General features: G+C 48.8%; 1 protein-coding gene across 1 annotated transcript; it reads right to left on the reverse strand.

Annotated features, from left to right (window-relative positions):
• Positions 1 to 10,683: 10,683 nt before the first annotated feature.
• On the reverse strand, positions 10,684 to 11,967 carry EI90DRAFT_3173238 (uncharacterized protein; the record flags this gene model as incomplete). Its single annotated transcript, XM_039066329.1, has 2 exons — positions 10,792 to 11,967; positions 10,684 to 10,714 (listed from the first exon to the last, which is right to left on the reverse strand). The coding sequence occupies exons 1-2, from the start codon at positions 11,901 to 11,903 to the stop codon at positions 10,684 to 10,686; spliced, it is 1,143 nt and encodes a 380-aa protein (XP_038909003.1). The 5' UTR covers positions 11,904 to 11,967.
• Positions 11,968 to 13,826: the final 1,859 nt, after the last annotated feature.

Genomic DNA, 13,826 nt, shown 5'->3' on the forward strand with positions numbered 1-13,826 from the left:
CACTCCGCTCGCCGCCCGTCGCCGTCTAACCACTTCCCGCCACCTCTCCACAACCCCTCTCTTGATTGTCATTGAACGACCTAGCGGCGCAGAGCGCCGCGACCTGTTGTCCCATGTTTCGCCGCACCTTGTTACCTCGCGGCGAAGGTCATGCTTGACCTTCGTTGTCTTGAACACGTGCTCTTTGTTTGTTTTCCTCCTTCTTTTCTCCGCCCGCAATCTCCGCGAGATCTGGCGACTTATTCCCTATTCAGTTTCCTAGTGCTTATATACAGCTTGTAACTAATGCTTGTACTGTAGTTCGAAATCAACTAGAATTACCCCCTAAGGCTTACCTCTGTCCCCGTGAGACCTCCGACCTTCTAAGTATCGGGACCGCATCGAGAACGAGGCGCAACGCTCCTCCTAGAGTCGTTGAAGCCGAAATCCCGGCTCCCTCGCCTAAGTAGCCTCGGCCTCGAGATCGGTGGGGTTTATCCCTCGCTAAAGCTCGGTCGGGTGTAGGACGCCTTTACCACTAGCGGGCAACGCTCGGTCACCTACGGCTACCCTCGGCGAACCTTCGCATGGTTCTGACATGTGGTCAGACTGTGCCTAGAATTCTCATTGTCCTTCCTCACCTAAGCTATGTTAATGTTTTAATTAGAACTTGACTGCATCGCATTTGTCACAGTTTTTACCATTAAGTTTGCTATGACTTGGTCATTCTGAATTCAGACTGTGTGTTAGACACTGGTCCGGGGTCGGCACCGAGGGTCGCCTATGCGGGCTGCTATAGGCCGCGATGGCTGTGATGCCGTGACAAGGCCCGAGGGTAGGGCATTCGGCCTCAGCAACTCTAAAGGGAGTGCTGTGCCCCCTAGCTGTCTCTTGGCCCTCATTTCAGACTCACTGGGGTTGCCTTGTTGGGGTCAGGACTTAGGGGTCGTGGTCAAATCGATATTAGAGCTAAGGTACTATAATGTAGTATACAAGATATATATAGGAGGAAGAAATGAATGGAAGCGGACCCGGGCCGAAGGCCGAAGGGTCCGGAAGCAACAAGGATAAGGAGCGGGGTTGGCCGCATAGCGGCCGGCAATGACCGAGGGTCAAAACAAACAATAACAGATAAATAAAGGAAAGAGTGTAGGGCCACGATAGCGGCGATGGTATCATAGTGGCGCTGGACTCGGAGTTGGGCCGGAGTCGGGCACGGGGATGATAGTGGCCCTGTAGGGGCCAAGTGGGCAGGGTAGGGGAGTCGCGCTGGGCACGGTGCCGGAGGCGGACTCAGGGTGGGAAGGTTGGCGTGGCTGTGGGGAGTCGGCCAGGTGCAGGGGAGCCTAGGGGCAAGCAGGGGAGTGAGCAGGGAGTCCTCAGGGAGGATAGGGCGGAGGTTGGGGCTCGCGCTCACGCTCGCATAGCGGGAACGGGCTCGTGCGGCATCGGGACAGGCAGGGAACGGGCCGGAATGCACGGCCGTGACACTGTGCGTTACTGTGCATACAGCTGTGCTATGACTTTCAGCTGATTTATTATATTTTTATCCAGTGACATTTAGTGGTTTTTCGTCCATTTCCCCTTGTTCCCATTTGTATTCTTGCATCCTAATCCCCCATAGGTATTGTTTATTGTTATACTAAGTCGTCCACAATGATCACATATTTTTATGAATTTTATTCAAGGCTTGGGACCTCTAGAAGTGACATCTTCAGGTTACCAACTTCATGTCCTTATATCTCACTCATTTCTTAATGGTTTTTCACATTCTTAGCACTATAAATTTAAATTTATTCCAACCTTTCTAACAATACAAAGGTCGTACTCTAACTCTCATTGTTCACCAAGTTGGCAAAAGTTCACACACACAGTGTCAGAGATGGGTGGGATTCTGTCTGAGTCGAGGTCAGTACTGGCAGAGGTCTGTCGGAGTGCACATGTGTGGATGTGTGGGTGGAAATATGCGGCACTGTGAGGTCTCAGTGGGTAGCTCAGCACACAGAGCTGTAAGTGATACAATGGTGTGTAAGCAGTTAACCTGGAGGTTACCGCTTACCCACGTGACTATATGTATCTTTAATTACATATGGCTCGGGGTTCAGGGCTATTGCCCTGACATTCTCCCCCCTTGCATTGCATTTGCGATGCATACAAGGTTAATGATGAAGAGAATGAAATTTAAAAAATGAGTTACATTGAGTTTGAAATTATCAATGAGTGTTTTATTGTCGCCACTTTAAAGTGGGTGATTTGTACATGTCAGTGAAAGAGAAAAAAAATTTTTGGGAATAAATGAGTGTGGGGCCATCACTTCGAAGTGAACAGTGATACATGGGTATCGCAGAGAGGAAAGTAATGGAGTTTTTCGAAAATGAATTTCAACCCAAAGGTTGTATGTCTTTGGTGTTCCTCACTTGTTCCGTGAGGATTCATGTGTAAATGGTGTTTACACATGAGCGGTGGTGGATGTGGGTTTTTTTGACGAAGTAGAGATTTCTGCAATTGTTACTTGTGGTTCCTCAGATACAATATGGTGTGTGGGGCCTCGAGTTGGGGGAAGGTGTTTTCACGGGCGCCTCAATGTTGTATTACTGTGTCACTTTCCCTTTCCTCAAGGGTAGAGTTATTGCCCTGGAGGAGGGTTTTCCTCTGGGTTGTTCATCTGGACATCCAATTGCTGCATCGGATGTGATGACATAGCCTGGGCTACATTGTCAAGCTGTGGGCTCGACAAAGTGGGCGCTCCCTGGGTGGGAGCAGGTTGTTGCATTCCTGAGCTACTTGGCTCAGGTGTAGAGTATGGTAGGTCTACTGTTCTTCCCGTGGGGAAGGGTGGTCGCTGGCCTGGTTGTCCAGTGCGGAGACTTGTGTCTCTTTCCCGGTATTTGGAAGCTTTCGCTTCCCGCTCCGCAGTTCTTGCGGCACGTTCCTCAGGAGTCCTGAGTGGTTTGAACTGGGACTTTATATAGGCAGCTTTGCCTAGACTTTCCCAGGAGATTTTTCCCTTGTTCTCCAGGGAATTGTACTCCTCTGCGAGTCTTGCAATACCTGGGAGTCCCAAGAAGTATTTCTTGGTTTCCTTCGCTTTTTTGCAAAGGACTCTATGTACCTTGCCACTTTTGAAGGTGGCTTCGGCCTGTTCGTACCAGTGTACAGATTCTCTTCCACTCACCTTGTCCACCAAGCATATGCAGTGTCGTGTGCCGCTTCTGACCCCGCTATTCTCCTCATGGGGAAGTTGGGGTCAATTGTTACATTGACTGGAGCTTCGACTTTGCCGAACTCATTTAGTTTGGTGGTCTTGTATAACATGTGGACACTTCCCTGCAGGGTAGCTTGCCCATAGGGTGCTGAGGCACTCAGCAGCCTGCCGCCTCTGGCAGTGGTCCCTGTTTTGGGGTCTGCCATGAGTTGCCTACCACTCTCCCTCTTCCCCTTGACATGGGTTTGCCCTTCTGAGGGCAGGCCCTTATGCAACCTGGACAGGGTCCCCTGCCCATGGGGTGGCAGGATAGTTGGTGCCCTGGCACCGTATCCCCTCCCCCTGACCTGGGAGGCCCCCATCATGATGGGTTTGGCAGCAAGGTCTGCCAGTGCGTGTGCCTCTTTGAGCTTGCGTTTTAGTAATTTGATCTCCCTCTTTTGGAGATCGACTTCTCTCTCTGTGTCTTTCAGAGAGGTGAAGATGCCCTCAGCATCTCTTTGTGCTCTGTTGTATTCACACCTCCAATGGGCACAATTGTCGCAGGTGTCATCTGACGCCCTCGAGTTATCAGACCGTGACTGTTTGGACAGTCTGGACGAGGAGCTGCTGTCACTCCCTCGTCTCCCTCCTACGAGGGACTTCATCTCTTTCAGCTCCTGGTGGAGCTGACCTGTCTGAGCAGCTACTGCTGATGCGATGGCTGATTCCCAGCCTGCATTTGGCTGAGGTGTTGTTGGACCTGGGCTGAATTGGCCAATCCAGGGGTTGATCTGGCCAGGGAAGTTCCCTGGGGAGTATGCCTGGGGCTGCAGCAGCAAATGCTGCCCCTGGAATGGCACTTGTTGTGCCATCGGTGCAGTTTGCACCACGTATGGTTGGAAGCCCCTTTGGGGAGGCTGGGGGTATGCGGTGCCTGTTGGCAACATGGATGGTTGTTGGTTTGTGGCACTCATTTGTGCCACATGCATCGTGTAGTCCATGGCGCTTATCTGCGCCTCCTGTTGTTGTTGTTCTGGGGAGCCTTGCTCCCCAGGTTGTTGTATCTCGATGTCTGGCAGCTTGTCTAGGTCAAATCGAGGGTTGCCTCCCCCGGAGAATGACATTTTCATTGTTTTGTTTCTCGGGGTAGTGGGAGGAGTTTAGGTTCTTGCATGTGTGGGATTCACTGCAAGTGTGTGTGGTTTTACACATGAGCCTGTGGTTCACGTGATCTAGGTAGGTTACTCCTAGCCCATGTGATGTCTAGCACATGGTGTGGCTGTCCAGGCAAGTTGCTCGCCCAGAATTTTCCCACACTCCTGGCTGTGGGCAATTGCCCCTTGGCTTTACTTCTTCTGCCTCCATTTTTGGAGGCATAGTGATGCCAAGAGTTCCCTATCTTCTTTGATAGGGAGGTTTTCTGGTTCCCTCACATTTTGTAATGTGAGGTACTTGTCCAGGTGGACAAGGTCATTGCAATTTCCTAGGGGTTCCCATGTGGTGTCCCCCCAGCTCCCATTTAACCCTAATCCAGAGGTTGTCATGATCCCATGCATGGTTTAAGATTTTGCGAACTACTGCTTCGTGATCGGGGTCTTCCCCGAAATCATAAAATATGTTTACTTCCCTATTTGGGAAGATTTCTTGGTCATTCAGCTCGTGAGGCGCAAGCCGGGATATGTGGAATCTTGGGTGGATTCCACATTGTTCAAGTTGTGGTGGCAACTTGAGGATGTAGTTTGACGTCTCTGGAAATGTTTCCAGAATTTCATAAGGCCCTATATACAGGGGCTTTAGTTTGCCTGCCCTCCCTTTGGGTAGGTTCAGCTTATCCATGGATAAGTATGCAAGCTTGCCTTTCTCAAAGGCGGGTCCAGGTGTCTTTTCTTATTTGCCTGGATTGTTTGAGCAGCGTGATTGTGTATTATCACATCATGTGCTGCCATGAGGTTTTCCTTTGCCTTTTGGGCGAAGTCCTTTACTCCCAGGTAGTCCAAGGGTGGTGCTGTTAGGCACATCTTTGGCATGTGGCCACAGATTAATTCAAACAGGGAAAATCCTGTCGATGTGTTCGAGCTCGCATTGATCGTGAATTCTGCCATTGATAGCTTCACTGCCCAGTCACGTTGATCTGGTCTGACCATTGCGCATAGTATCTGTACTACTTTTTGTATCATTCTTTCCACTTGGCTGTCGCCTTGCAGGTGGAATGCAGTTGTGAATTTCAACTGCACACTGAGTATTCAGTGTAGTTCACACCAAAATTTTGACGTGAATTTCGAGTCTTGATCTGATATGATTGAATGTGGTAGACCATGAAGTCTTACAACTTCACGAAGGAATACGAACACTAGTTCTAATGCATTCATTTTTGTTTTTATTGGAATTAGGTGGATGTTGGACGTCAACCTGCAGATGATTACCCAGAGGTAATCATATCCCAAGCTTGTTGGGAATGGACTTGCAAAGTCCATGGCTATTGACGACCATGGTGTTTCCAGGGTCAGGAGTGGTTGAAGCAGTCCGGGATTTCTCCTGGTGCTTTTCTTTGTTGTTTGACAAGTTCTGCAAGACCTGCAGAACTTGTGGGTGTCCTTCCTCATCAAGTTCCACCAGAAGTATCGATGGAGGGTTTCCATTGTTTTCTTGGATCCTAAGTGTCCAAGTGTTTCATGGATGTTTTCGAGGATTATTCCTCGAATGGACTTCCTTTTGTAATTCCCTTTCGGGACTACTATTTGTGTCGTTCCTCCTTCTCCAAGTCGGGTTATCAGCCCATCTTTTATGGAGAAGTTTTTGAAATTCCCCAGGTTCTCTAGGATTTCCTGGTGGATCTGGCTTTGCGAGTATCCAGATTTCATTGCCTCAATGAGGTCTTTTCCTTTGAATTGTTTTTGAAGGTTCTCTTCTGGAATTATGATTTCTTCCAGGTTTTGGGTGCTCCCCCCTAGAGTTTCCTCTAGGTTATCGCTCCCCCCTAGAGCTTCCTCTAGGGTATTTCTCATGCATATTGCTGCGAGTCTCTTTTTCTCTGAGTTTTTACTCAGGGCACTGCTTAGCAGCAGTTCCTCGTATTCCTCGATTCTGTCGGGGATAGTATCTTCTGCATTTTTGTCCAGATGGATGTCTGCCGACACATAGTCATCGAAATGCAGATCCTTGTCAGTTGACAAGTCATGGTACCATGAAAGTGCATCTGCCACTTTGTTCTTGTGGCCTTCCACGTATTTTATTTCGCAATTGAAGCTTGTGAAGAAGGCTTGCCATCTCAGGTGTCTTCCTGAGTTGTGGTTTTTCGCTTTGAAATATTCCAAAGCTTTGTGGTCCGTGATTACTGTGAATTCACGGCCTCCCATGAGGTTGTCTTGCCTTCTTTGCAGTGGTCCTGTGTAGCCACTGACATTTGGCATGAATATTGATAGATATTCCACCACTCCCAGGAATCTTAGGACTCCTGTGTGTTGGCTCTTGCCAGTTGCGGATTTTTTCCATTTTATCTGCTTGAGCGTGGATGCCTTGTTCGTCCATGCAGCTTCCTAGAACGTCTAGGATTGGAGCAAATGGCCAGAATTTTTTCCACCTTATGTAAAAACTTCACCCCCTTGAGGCGAGTGAACAACCACAATAATGTTTTATTGTGGTTCTCCACTGAGCTTGTGCTGGTGAATATGTTGTTGAACCAGATGTGTAGGCATCTGCCTACTTCTCCTTGTAGTTCCCAGGTCAGCACGTGCTGGAAAGTACAGGGAGTGTTGCAGTCTCCTTGCTGCATCATGTTCGAGTTGTACGTCCTGTAGGGCATAGAGAATGTCATCCTATGGATGTCATCTGGATCCATGCATATTTGTTTGTACGCATCCAACATATCGATCTTGGATCGGTATGTTGCTCTGGTGACTGATTCTTGGATCAGTTGCATGTCTGGTGTCATATCCATACAATTCCGACCTCCGCTCCGGGCTCCCGGAACTCCGAACCTGACTTCCGGAGTCTTACTTCCCTTCCGTCACCTCCTCCTTGCCGACTCCCAAGAGGTTATCCCACCTCCGGCTCTGACACCACCTTCGGTCCGACTCGGGAACATTCCGGGTCCGACCCCAACCTCGACACCTTCCAGACAAGTACGCAAAACCTATGCTCCTGACTCCGGACCTCCACTCCGGAATCCCATTCACGTCTCCATCTCCGGAACCTCCGGTCTTAGCTCCGACCTCGGACTTTGACCCCACCTCCACTTATACCCATTGTATTGGTTAGCTCATTCCATTTAATTATGTTTGCCAATATTCCGGAGTTTAACTTCCGAGTTCGGACTTTCCGGACTTACCTCGGACCTTGCAACTATTGCATTGTCCTATTCAATTCCGCTATTCTCCCTCATTCCTATTTGGGCTGCTGCTTCCTTTCTATTCAGTCAGCTAGCCATTCCCCACTCCCAACCTCCTTCCTTCCTCCTTGGGCCTTGGCCCTTCATTCCTCCTTTGAGAAACACCATTGAGTCAAACCCTTGACCCTCGGTGTTGTTCCTCTTCCCATCTCCCTTTGTCTCCTTTCGTCCTACCCTTGTTCCTTTTGATTCCGGACCCCTCCTTATATACAATGTACCTAGTAACTTGTAACCTCAGTCCGAAATCGACCTGAATTCCCCCCAAGAGACTTTCCCTCTGCTAGATCCAAAATTAGGGACCCCCAGGACAACCAGCAATGGCACAGCGCTCCGCCTGAGTCGCTGAGGCTGAGGTCCTTCCACGCTAAGTCTCCGATTCCACTCCGGAGTCGTCCGAATCCCCTGATTCTAACATCTGGCATTTGTGTGACGTCGATGATCATGTTTGAGTTATGATTCCTTGCATCTATTACTGTGCGCAAAGATCCATCTGCTTTGCGGATACACAGTAGCAGGCATGCTTGCTCACTGTTTGCAGGATACCACCATCCTGCTTTTACATAGCAATCTATTTTGGTCGCTAGTGCTTCCTGCAGTGCTGCAGGACATCTCAGGGTGTTTTCCCCAAATTTCTTGTTCGGATCCTTCAACAGGATTCGATGGGGAGGCATTTCTAATGGCACTGGCACCATTATGGTTTCAAATTTCTCTCTCCACCACTCCCTGAGTATTTCGAACTCGGGGTTGTTCATGGAGAGACCTTCCAGATGTGGTACATTGTAACGGGTCTATCACCTAGACTCGAGACAGAGAGAAGGGGGAGGGTGGTAGTGTGTGCAGGTGTGGTTCGTGGAGCCAGGTTTTGGTCCTGGGGCGCTACTGAGTCTGCAAAAACCTCAAACAAACACTCACCTACGTCTCTCTTGGATGTCAAGGCTGAGTGTCAGAGACCAGGTTGAGATGAGGGAATGTCTCCATGGCAGAGGGCTTCAGCCTCAGCGACTTATGCCAGGAGCGCTGTGCCAAGTAACATGTCCGTGCCCTAACTTACTAAACTGGCAACCAGAACTGAAGGGGGTAAACTCTAGTCGATTTTATTACTGAGGTGTAAACTATGTACAAGTTGAGTATATATATAGTTACAACAAGGGCAGGTCCGCAAATGGTGGAGCCAAGCAGAGCAGAGCTAACGGGTTTAGACATTAGCCAATTGAATATTACCGACGAGTCGGGTTACAGGGTTAATGGAAAGGTAGGCGATAACCCAGAAATGGAAAGGAGGGATAGGCCCAAAGGTGGGCTTTGCAGGGCAAGCGAGTGTATTGCCCAGCGGAGGCAGGGGTGCACTAGCGGATGTTGGAGCTGTCCAGAAGTCTTTGGGGCTCTGTACTTAGGGAGGTGTAGGTAATAAATTGAAAGGAGGGGGTGGTGACCATCAAGGGGTACCGAGGGGATTGCAGAATATGGGAGCTCCAAGGTTAGTGGAGAAGGAGCGGAGGTAGACTGGAGGGATCAGAGGGATCGGGAGTCGATGGCCGGGGATGGATATGACACTGAGTATTATGATGTGAGGGGTCTTAGACGTGAGCAACTAGCTCAGAGGGGGCGTTAGAGTTGTGGATGGCGTCTTTGCCCCTTGGATGCAACTTCTGCTTGTCCCTTCATGGGTCTATTCAATACTAACTTGTTATGTACAAGCTGTTATTTAGTTTATATATGTTTGAAATGGAATGAATGGCATGGGGGAATGTAAACGGGCCGTTAGGCAACCGTAAATGATGAATATCCAATTGGGAACAAAGAAACAATAAAAGAAATATGAATGAATGGGGAAAATGTGACAACGGGTCCGAAATGGGAATTGTGAAAATTCACTCCGCAACAGTTCGCCACAGCGCCCGCCTATCCTCCCGTCAGCAACCTCCTCGTCTCCAGCTTCCCAACGAGCCCCTATTCGTTCCATTTGGTGCAGTACTTCTTGAGATGTGGCCATTGACAGGTGCTGTCAAGACCACATGAGAGTATACTCCGTGCTGAACCATCCGGGTATGGGATTGCCATTCTGGAAAATGCTCTGGGGGTGAAGAAGGGTGGTAGAGCATCACTATCGGGTGGAAAAACGGCTGGGTTGTGAGTGTGGGTATGGAGGTCTGGAGAGGGGGTGAAATTGGCGGCATGGTTGGGCATGGGAATTTTGCTTGGGGTTGTCGGGAATGATGGGGAAAATATGGAAAAATATGGAGTGAGTGTATGGAGTGTTGGATAGTGATAGAATGAGTATCGGGAGCGTCAGCGGATATGTACTGCGTGTTGGTGACCAAATTCCGCAGAATCCGACTTTTTGCGGTACACGGAGTTGTCCCCACAACATATAGGCCTTGCTCTTGATCGTGGTCCCTCACGATATCCTCAACATCCTTAATGTATAAATAAAACGAGTCATGCTGGATAGGGCAAAGGAATGTGCATGTCGCATCGGCAACGGATAAATAGATGAGGGTACGCGGACGCCCCTTCTTTGGAATGGACTCCTTCTTACGGCTAACCTTCGCCTCTAGTGTCGTGTTTGAGATTGGCAGGGAGCGCTGGGGACAATTCTGAATTTATGGTATCATTGACAAACCATTCAACAGCGTTGGAGAAAGCTCTGATGCATTTACTTCCATTCACAACGGGTTCAAGGTCCGAGGATTCAGCTTGTGATGCAAGTTTAAGGTCCAATGAATCTATCGATACTGCGTTGGCCGCTAACCCCATGAACCGCTTCACTGCTTCTTCAGCGCCGTGCATCCACTTGAATTCGTTGCGAAACATCATTCCGAGAAATCCTTGCACTTTGGACGGGTTTCTAAGCTTGACGGGTTTGGCAGTAACACCGTGGAATACATGCATGCCATTAATGGAGATTATAGCGCCCAGCATGGCCAGTTGTGGTCTGGCGAGTACCATTCTAGTACCAGAGACTTCCATTACAATGCCTAGTTCTCGGTATGCTAACGGTTCATGTGGATTTTTCGCATATTCCCACTCAAATCGACGAATCGGGGGGATTTCTTGCGAGAACTGATTGATATAATGGGATCCATTGAGTACACAGTCATCGATGGAGACATCGGCCATGTGTCTGGCGTCAAAGGTGGCCAAATCTCTTGAGGGAACGACTAAAGCGTAGTTATCTTGATCAAATACACTGTAAATTGAGGGTTCGGCTAAGGAATTGAGCACTCGGGGCATGGACATAATCTCCTTGTCCTGAACTTGTGGAATTTGTGGCGGCTCTACTTGCCAAGGGGTATGGAGTGCGAGCTGGTAGGCGACGGGCGACTTCTGTGGTTCCACATCGACTTCCTTTCTGTCAGCGGTGATGTCTGCGAAGGGTTCCCAGATGGCCATTTGATTGGAAGGGGAAGTGGGCGTTGCAGTCCGCTTATCGGGTGGTTTCTTCCTGTGAGGGAGCTCTGGCTTGTGCGATTTCGATGTCTCAGGCATGTTACTGTGGTCGATGAACATGTTGGCAGGTAGGGATCTGATCGGAGCAAGCTCTTCCCTTGAGATCGACTTGAGGGCGCATGGCCGATGCAGTGTACTGGGACTAGCGCTGCAAGGAACAGCTTGATTATTGATCTCTGGCTCTGGTTGCAGGATGGAAGATCGACGATGAGCACATTGGTCAGAAACACTATTGTCATAACTGTTGCAGCTAAGCCCTCGGGATCGGCATGGATAATGTCCGTGGCTCCTACTAGGGCGTTCGCAGTTTTCTGGCGGGCGTATGACTTCAGTGACTTCGGCGTGGACAACGGGCTTCTCTTGTGCAGTCAAGAAGTTGGCAAGAAAACAGATTTCAAGTCCAGTGAAAGACTTTGGCGCTATGCGAGCTATCATCGCGGCTTCCGTTGATTCAGGCTTGACAGCGGCGCATCCAGTCTCTGAGTTCTGAACAATCACAGGCGACGACTCCACAGCAACGGGCTCATAATGCATGTGCGGGAAATCTTGAGCTGTAGCCATTCCCTTAGCGGTACCGGCGTGCTCGACAAATCCCGTGGAATTCGGACCAGATAAAGCCAAAGAACCTCCAGCAGCTCCTGAATCCTCAGTATGGGCTGCTTTCTGATCTTCTAGCACATAGTCAAGGCCGTCAGGCCTTGGCTCTTTAAGCTTTTGCTCCGGCAGTCCAGAATCGCACATGGAGAATGGAGGGAATTCCATTGCAGTGGGCGTATAACAAGCGGCTGTGGTGTTGCGTATGAAGGTCTCCGACGTTTCCTTAGCTGGGACTGAAACATAGCTGAGGCTGTCAGGCCTTAGCTCTTTAAGCTTAGTGTCTGGTGCGGTGAATGTTGACATAACATGACTTAGAAATTCTGACGGCAAGGAAGCCTGAAGGTCCGTTCCAGGCTCAACGACGTTTATGTCGCATCTAATAGCAGGGGTGTTGTAATGTAGGGATTCCTGATAAGGCAATCCGCTTGCTTCAGCGGTTATACTCGCGAGACCAGAGGTAAGCTAGAAAACTTTCTGATGATTCTGCTCAACGCACGTCTGTGCGTATTTATAGATACACGAAATGTATTACAATGATATTATAGGTAAAATAAGTAACTGCGCAAGCGCGCGTATGCAAGCACAGACTAAGCGGGAATATTCTAGCGATTTCCCACAATAATCCAGAATGCCCCGGAAGGTTCCGGTGACTCGTGGCTTCAACACTCCCCCTCGAGTCATGTATCCTGTACAATAACGGATGCAAACTTAGTGAATAGGGCTTCGGGAAGTGGCTTTGTAAAAATGTCAGCCAAGTTGTTGGATGAGCGGACATGATGAATTCTGAGATCGCCGTGTTCGATTAATTCCCGAATAAAGTGATGCCGTATGTCAATATGTTTGCTCTGGCCGTGAAATTGGGGGTCACGAGTTAATGCAATAGCCCCACGGTTATCGTTGTTGAGATTGAATGGGCGCTCCGCATCGAATCCGAGTTCCCGGATGAGCATTTGGTGCCATAGTATATGGCATGATGCGTGACTTAAGGAAGCATACTTGGCTTCCATGGTTGATAGGGCAATAGTCCCTTGCTTCTTAGCGCTCCAGGTGACAGCTCCCCCTGACATGATGAATAGGTTACCAGAAATAGATTTCCGGTCCTTTTGTTCTGCCCAATCCGCGTCTGCATCCCCAATTGCCGTTAATCCGGAATCCGATTTTGAATAGGTAATTCCGTGATTGATTGCCCCCTTTAGATATCAATTTGACTCCAGAAATATGTTCCGGACCACAAGAATTATTGAATTGTGCAAAGTGATGAACGGCAAAGGCAATATCTGGGCGCGTGCATAATGCAGCCCACATAAGCGATCCGATCATTGTTGAATAGGGGTAATCTGGGCGCGGGCCTGAGAACTTTTCATAGGCCTGTTTCGGGTGCATTGGGGTAGGCGCTGGATTGGAATCAATCATTCTGGGACGTTCAATTATGTCACGAATGTATTGTTCTTGCGAGATCGTGATTGAATTGTTGCTCCGGTCTCGGGAAATTTTAATCCAAACAAAGTGATTTAATTCTCCAAGATCATGGGTGTCGAATTTTGACTTGAGTTCATTTTTAACGAATTCAATATGATCTGCAGGGGCAAATATGGCGGAGTCATCGACGTGGAAGGTGATAATTGATATTTTCCCGTTTTGGTGATGCACGTAAATGCAGGTGTCAGTGAATAAGTGCATGTAACTTAATTCGGTTAATGCCTTATGTAGTCGTCGGTTCCACACCCGCCCTGCCTGTTTAAGGCCATACAGAGTCTTGTTTAGGTGAAGGACCCTGTTCGTGCCATCCTCGTACTTCGGGATTTGCTTCATGTATATTTCCTCCTCCAATTCTCCATTCAGATACGCCCCAACAACATCCATTTGATGTATTTCGAGGTCCAATTGAATTGTGATAGCCAATAAAACCCTGAATGACTCTAGTTGCATCACTGGCGAGAAGGTTTCATCAAAATCCATTCCTGGAATTTGAGAAAATCCCTGCATGACAAGCCGGGCCTTGTATTTGATTATTTCCCCTTCTGTATTTCTTTTTGTGGTTAAGACCCATTGGCAACCGATAATTCTACGATCTGCTGGCAGAGGGACCAATTCAAAGGTGTTCAACTTTTGAAGTTGGGCCACTTCGGCATCCATTGCTGAGCACCAATCCTCAGCATCATAGCGCTGTAATGCTTCACGGATATCCGGGCTATTGGATTCTGTTGCAGCCATTGCATGCGCAAG

This window comes from Cantharellus anzutake (genome assembly GCF_015039405.1).
Source record: "Cantharellus anzutake strain C23 chromosome Unknown EI90scaffold_126, whole genome shotgun sequence".
Lineage (NCBI taxonomy): Eukaryota > Fungi > Basidiomycota > Agaricomycetes > Cantharellales > Hydnaceae > Cantharellus > Cantharellus anzutake.